Below are 7,924 nucleotides of genomic sequence, written 5' to 3'. Positions count from 1 at the left end.
GAGGGTAACCTATATGGGTCAAGGGCAAAATAAGGGGTCTGGAGGTATTATAGGGTTTTCCAAAATTCTTACTATTTTCTAATATAAATAATCTTTTTATATTTATTTTTATATAGTGTTAACTTTGTTAATGTATTACAATGGGTCAACAATTTTGCTCCTAAGATTAATAATTCGAGACTACTTCGCTATGAGTCTTATACTAACATACTCAAGTTGAAGACACAATTGAAGCTTAAGTATAAGTATGTTTTGAGTTTTAAAATGGTATAATGGTATAATGGTATTATGAGATGAATAATTTACACTAAATTAAGTTTTTAAAATATGGTACAAGTAAATACCCCAGGTTTAGGTATGAAAAGGATTTCATTTTGGGGTGTAAAATAAAAAAAAAATGCTAATAAAATCTACAAGATAAATTATTTTTTTTATTTAGTGAAATATTTATTGCAAGTTGATAAATTTGTTGTTTCTGCGTCTATTGAGGTTGAAATAATATTTGCAAGTGTTTTTTCAAATATATCATCTATTCTTATATGATTGAATGTATTTTGGATTATTATGATTTGTATAATTTCTATTAGGACTAATCTAAATCACTAATTAAATCCTAATAATTAACAAAGATAATAATTGAATCAATTTGAATATATTTAAAATTTATTATATTAATATATGTATAAAAAATTATAACTACTAACCCATATGTGTTTTTGTCATCAATATAACACCTCATACTTATTTTGTTTGAGATATTTGATTATAATAATCTCCATTTCGAATAATGCTTTTCATTTTTTTTAAAATAACGAAAATGACAACATTTTTTTTAATGAAAGTATCATTTGTAAAAAAAACAAATCCATTTATGATAAAAGAATTTTTTTTTCCAGAAAAATTATGATTTTTTTAAAAGTTTTTTATTTACAATTTTAAACCAAGATAGGTTACTGTGGACCCCGTATTTTGCATGATGCGTTCCCACTCAATGACGAAACTCACTTTTTTTATTTATTTGGTGAAAAATATGATTTTTAGAAAAGACTTGGAGTGACCACTTATTTTTGTTTTATTTTTAAAGAGAAAAACAAAATAAGAAAAAAAAAAAAACCCTAAGTGTGACTCTAAAGGAAAAACAGGTCCGTGAAAAATCAGATATGGACTCAGGGGTCAGGTTACTTATTGGGAAGGTACGGTAAAGACCGTAACACTCCTCTAAGTCCCTAAAAAGGGGTCTCTAGTAATGAGATGAAGCAAACATGACAATTAATTGATCAAACATAGATACCAAATGAATATCAATCAAAACAAGATAACCGAACGAACAAGAGAGGCAAGTAGTGTACCTGAGTGATAAGTCAATTTACTTCATGGAAAACAAAGGTTAGTAAACAAACACAGAATAATCGCATGCATGACATAGAGTGGAATAAGTCAATCATGTAGAGCAATCAATCAATCAATGAGGATATCGCATATGTTGGGCTCTCACCAAGGCCTTATTTATTTTGCATAAATTAATCTCACAAATTTCATTACTTTTTAAATTATGAAAAATTCATTCATGCTTATTAAAAATAGTGAAAAACGAGAAAATAATTAAAAACCAAATAAAATCACAAGATGTCTGCCTGAATAAAAAATGGCAGCACGTTTATTAAAAAATTAGGTTTTGGTGAATTAGGATTTTAATGAAGAAAAGAGAAAGAAAGAAAAGAAAAAATAAAAATAATAATAATAATAATGATGAAAAATAAATAAATAAACGAATAATATAAAGTAAAATAATAAAATAAATAAATAAATTATTATATGAAAGATGAATAAATAAAATAATTAAATTGGGTGGATAAACAAATTAAATAAATAAATTTAAAAGATTTAAAACCATTTGAAAGACAAATTTTTGAAAATCAAGTTTTGAAACTTATTTGAAAATTGAAGTTTTAAGAACTAAATTCGAAAATTGGAATTTTAGAAAAATAATTTAAAACTAGAAGTTATGAAAGCTGGAACTTGGAAAAATTATTTGGGGATGAGATTTCTTAAAAATTAAATATGAAAATTGGGATTTTGTAAAATTATTTGGAAATTAAAGTTTGGAAATTAAATTTGAAAATTGGATTTTTGAAAATTATTTGAAAGAAACTGGAGTTCTGAAAATTGAATTTAAGAATTAGAATTTTAGAAATTAAATTTAAGAATTGGAATTTTAGAAGTTAAAGTTCAGAAAATTAAAATTTTGAAAATTAAAGTTTTGAAAGTTAAACTTAAGAATGAGAGTTTTGATAATTAAATTGAAAATTAATTATGGAAGTTGAACTTTGAAAGGTTATTTGAAAACTGAAATTTTGGAGAATTATTTAAGAATATATTTTTTAAAAATAAATAGATAAATGAATAAATAAAAATAATAATAATAATAACTAAATTAATAATGATTAAATAAATAAATGCAAAAATTAGAATTTTGAAAATTAGAAATTAAAATTGGAAATTAGAATTTTGAAAAATTATTTAAAGATGGAATTTTAATAATAAATAAATAAACAAATAAGTAAATAAAGTAATAATGATAACGGAAATAAAAGTGATTAAACAAATTAATGTAATAATTGGAATCTTTGGAAATTAATTTGGAATATAAAAAAAAAGAGGGAATGATAAATAAAATAATAAAATAGATGAAAAAAAGTGAAATGGTTGGCATTGCAGGCCTAAAGGTGGCTGTGCAACGTGTGGGCTCGAGGCAGCATATCAAAACAAAAAAGGCGCCCCTAATTTAGGATTCTTCCTCGTCCATATCAAAATCCTCTCTTTTGGAATGGCCCATTACGGAAGGCCCAATCAACACTGATTATTTGTGTGATAAACTCAACCCCATTCACCATGGCCCATGCCCCTCTCAAGATTCATATATTCCAATAACGTATTCCCTTTTGCAAGCCCAGTACAACACTCAAAAATTTTATATGCAAATCCTTAACCTCTCCAAACTCACCAAATGCGTTTTGCTGGCCATTCCTTTGCGCTCCTCCATATCTTCAACTCCCTACCTTCTGCTTCCTCTAAACCTTCCTCTCACCACCGGTGGAGCGTCTCTCATGCATGGGATCACGAGGAATTTTCATCTTTGATGATCGGCGAAGACGCCCAGGGTCCTAGCTTCCATCATTTCTTCCTCGTTTCCAGATTTGGCGTGATTGCACCGACAAATATCGGTGTTGGCATGGATCCCGGTGCCAGGGAGATTGTCGACTGGAATGGGGCTTGCACCCTTGGTCATCTCGGCTATGGGTTTCGCCTCCACCCGGTCGCACCTTTCTTACTGACGAACCCAAAATCGCCATCGCAATCGACCCTTTCTTCTTTTCTAAAAAAAAAAAAACGAACCAAATCGTCCTATTGTTCGAGGACGTAGGGGCGCCACGAAAGCCAATTAAAGCCGTGTAGGTACCAAGGCACGAGCTGGTTATACACGCTTGAAGCACGTCCGTGAAGTAAGCTACGACTCGCTCTAGCGACGCCCCTAACAGCAATAACCGTGCTGGAATCTCTGGCAAAGGATCACTCACGTTGTCCAAATTATCCATGACGACATACTTAGTGCATTGTAGCAGCAGCCTTAACAGCTTCAAGTGGCTCGATAATGGAAGATGGGTTGGCAGTGGTGATGGAGGGGGTAGGTGGTTTGGGTGGTGATCCAGGTGGTGGTTTGGCGATGGTTTGATGATGAAGAGAGCTACTACAATGGGTGAGATAAATGGAGAAGATGGGTACATGAAGATTTAGAGAGATAAGCGGGTTTAAAGACGACCATGGAGGATACATGGTGTGGGGGAAATGGGTTCGGTGAGTAGTGGGTTTGTGAAGATGAGAAAGGTGGTGAGTGAAGTGGGTATTGGGTGTTAAAGAAAAATGAAGGTACAAATGGGGATGGGTGTATTAAGATATGAAGAATGAAGACATGGGTGTGGTGATTGAAGGATGTGGAATGGTAGACGATGTTGCAGGACCGGTTACCAAAATGCATGCATCCTTATGTCATCCCCACGTCCATTAGCTTGATAGAGCTCACCATATGAAGGAGCGTCATCCACCCTCAACAAGAAACGAAGCAAAAAAACATGGAAGAATGAAAACGTAATAAAAACATAGTATGAGCCTAGCTCTATGCCATGGACTGTCGAAGAGCTATGAGCAAGTGGAATCCAGAGGAAACAAGGGCATGGTTTTGATACATCAAGTTATGGGAAGCAACAGAGCATCGGATACTTTCAAGAGAAGTTGAAAACACCCAAAATAAATCCAGAAATAGAGCAAGCATACCCAGAGTCTCACAAAACAAACGAGTGACCTATAACATCCAGACCAATTACCAAATGAACTAAAAAAAAAAATACAACAAGAACCAGGATAGAAAAGTATGAAATGAGAAAATACCAAAGAATGATGAAATCATACCTAGATCTTACATAAAATGATAAATAATAATAATAATAAATAAATAAATAAGAAGGAGGGATCACTTACCTTTGGTTAAATATAGGATAGAGTAACATCCATAGATAGGATAGAAGAAGGAATCCCATGATTCCCAACCCATCACGAGAGATAAGATATGATATCTATGTTATATCCACACAATCAGACCACCCTGTTGCCTCGATCTTCAATACAGGCCAACCACAAATCGAACAGAAACGACGAGTAAAAGAAAAATGACTGGACCAGCAAAGACATGCATCGGTTACTCGCCTGCCATGACTACTGAAAAGTCGTTTATAACCCGTTCAGCCACAGGTATAAGTGTCGCTCCACCACAAAGCCCTCAAAACATTCGATATTTTTCTCTCTTTGCAGTAACCGCTGGTTAGTGATGAAGCAAACTGAGCTGGTCTTCATCCCATCTCCCGGGATTGGCCACATTGCGGCCACAGTGGAGATTGCAAAGCTGCTTACTCAGCGAGACCCCCGATTCTCAATCACAATCTTCATCATCAAGTTTCCGTTCTGGTCCGATGATAGTGCTATGACCTCCGACTCTGATTCCATACGTTTCGTCACACTTCCTCCTGTAGAGGTCAGCCCAGGAGCGGCAGAGCCTTTTCTCTTAATCTCTGAATTCCTCAAAGCTCAGGTACCACTACTCAGAGACGCCGTCCACGAACTCACTCGCTCCAACTCGGTTCGGCTCGCTGGGTTTGTTATTGATATGTTCTGCACCTCCATGATTGATGTGGCCGATGAGTTTGGGGTGCCTTCCTATCTCTTCTTCACTTCCAGTGCCGCTTTTCTTGGCTTCAAGTTCCGTCTTCAGTTTCTCCATGATCATGAGGGCTTGGATATCAATGAGTTCAAGAACTCGGATGCTGAGTTGGAGGTTCCGAGTTTTGCCAACTTGGTTCCAGGTAAGGTCTTCCCTTCTGTGATGTTTGACAAGGAAGGCGGTGGGACTGAGATGTCTCTGTATCACACGAGGAGATTCAGACAAGTCAAGGGTATTATGGTAAATACATTTGTTGAGCTCGAATCCCATGCTATTCAGTCATTTTCTGGCAGTACAATACCGCCGGTGTACCCCGTTGGACCAGTACTCAACATGCAAGGGGGGTCTGTCGGGGGTCGTCAAGATGCTACTGCCGTCATGAGCTGGCTTGATGATCAGCCTCCATCGTCAGTGGTATTCCTGTGCTTCGGGAGCATGGGAAGCTTTGGTGGGGATCAGGTCAAAGAGATAGCACATGGGCTAGAACGTAGCGGGTATCGCTTCCTGTGGTCCCTCCGTCAACCCCCACCAAATGGCAAAATAGAATCTCCAAGAAATTATGCAAATGTGGAGGAAGTTCTACCAAAAGGGTTTTTACATCGGACAGCCAAGATTGGAAAGGTGATCGGATGGGCTCCACAAGTAGCTATCTTAGCCCACCCAGCGGTTGGAGGATTTGTATCTCATTGCGGATGGAATTCTGTGTTGGAAAGCATATGGTATGGTATTCCTGTAGCCACATGGCCGATGCTTGCAGAACAACAAATGAATGCGTTTCAGGTGGTGAAAGACTTGGGATTAGCAGTAGAAATTAAAATGGATTATAACAAGGATAGTAGTTATGTTGTAAGTGCTGAACAGATTGAAATTGGATTAAAGAATCTAATGAATATCGACAGTGAAGTGAGGAAGAAGATAGAAGAAATAAAAAAAATAAGTAGAAAAGTGATGATAGAGGGTGGATCCTCACACTTTTCCTTAGGTCATTTTATTGATGACATGATGGCCAACATTCCATGTAAGCAACAAAGCGATATCTAACGAATTATTTAGTTTGTTTCTCTTTATATTATTTAGTGACGAAGTTTAAAAAGGCATAAATTTAATTACATGTAGGTCTCATGAATCAATGAATGCACAATTAAATATCCTCTTGGCAAATAATATTGTTTTTGAAAATATTTGAGGAGTTAGACACAAATTTAAGGAAGGATGGAAAAGAGTCCTATCTAGTCCATTCGTATCAAGTAAGAGAATAGAGTCGAAGATTCTAGCATAGCCTCATACAAATGGGAGGAAGTTGTCTTGAGTCAATAGGGAAAGAAAATAAAGGTGAAGTTGCTAAATGAAATGGACACGAGGATTTAGAATTACAAGTTTTTCTAAGTTTAATTGTGGAAAAATTTGAAATGGTATGAATAAATTTTATGTCATTTTGTACTTGAAAATAATAATAAAAAAAAGATGTACAAAATATTATTTTAAGGGAATATAATTAAAACTTTCAAAGTTTTAGTATTGAATTATTAACTTAATTTTCTTTCCTTTTCGGCCAATGAAAAAAATAAATGCATATGGTTATAAATACTAAAAAATTTGCCTTTTCCATATTAATGGTTGGGATTGTTTCTTGATCATCTAAAAATTAGATTGGATGAGGGTATATTCCCCGGGATTATGCAGAGGAAAAATGCATAGATGATCGATAATATGTATTAATAGACTGCCTGGTTCTTGTTGAAAGGACATTTCTCATTCATATGTAATATTTTCATTCAATGAACCTTGAATAATTAATTTTGTTACTTATATAATTAATTAATAATTAAAAGAAAATCATTTTTAGTCTTAAAATTATATAAATTAAATTAAAATAAAAAATGAAATTACTAAAAACTTAAGAGGATAAATAAAATAATAAATTTTATATAAAATATAAAAACTTTTTTTTTTTTTTTTTTAAATGAGGACTTTCCTTATATGCTTTTGAATATGAAATTCAAGGTGATAACAAAAAAAAAAAAAAAAACCTTCAATTTTTAAACTATTTTTAATAATTAAATAGCTCAAATCCTTTCTTTTTTTCATGGTTTTTTCATTAGTAGAAAGAAGATGTAAGAAGAAGGGTTTTTCGGTTGCCGAAAAGAATATGTAACAAGTATTATGTTGATTACAAAAATACTTTATACGAAGGGAAATGTTTGTCTCCTTATAAAAACTTTTTTTTCCTTTAAATTTTATTTTATTTTATTTTTCCAAGAGCTATCTCTTATAGTGTCCATTCTCCCCTCTCTTTCTTTCTTTAATTTTACTATTAATTTTATTTCATAACTGATTTTATCTAAAAATTTAAGTTCTTACAATACGTAAAGCCAATTGGGTTGAAGCCATGACACATTGCTTGGGGCTAACTTGGTTGGTTATTAAAATTTAATTATTGATTTATATATGCATCCGAAAGAAATTATATGAGCCATGATAATTTAAAATACATTCAATCACACAAGAACACCACGTATTTGGAAAATAACCTACAAAAGATTGTTTCAATCTTTACAGATGCAATGACTATAAATCTATCAATAATAATAAAAATCTACTAAATATTATAAAATTGTGCACTACTTTACACAGTGCATATGCTTCTTCCAG

The 7,924-nt window shown here is 33.3% G+C and overlaps 1 protein-coding gene across 1 annotated transcript; it reads left to right on the top strand.

Annotated features, from left to right (window-relative positions):
- The first annotated feature begins 4,761 nt into the window (after positions 1-4,761).
- On the top strand, positions 4,762-6,381 carry LOC117926350 (anthocyanidin 3-O-glucosyltransferase 2-like). The gene has a single exon (XM_034845442.1). It carries the CDS (start codon positions 4,883-4,885, stop codon positions 6,311-6,313), a length of 1,431 nt encoding a protein of 476 aa, XP_034701333.1. The 5' UTR covers positions 4,762-4,882; the 3' UTR covers positions 6,314-6,381.
- The last annotated feature ends 1,543 nt before the right edge of the window (positions 6,382-7,924 follow it).

Source organism: Vitis riparia, chromosome 12 (assembly GCF_004353265.1).
Source record: "Vitis riparia cultivar Riparia Gloire de Montpellier isolate 1030 chromosome 12, EGFV_Vit.rip_1.0, whole genome shotgun sequence".
NCBI classification, from domain to species: domain Eukaryota; kingdom Viridiplantae; phylum Streptophyta; class Magnoliopsida; order Vitales; family Vitaceae; genus Vitis; species Vitis riparia.
Note: the sequence above shows the minus strand (reverse complement) of the source record. Positions and strands in the feature narration are given on the sequence as shown.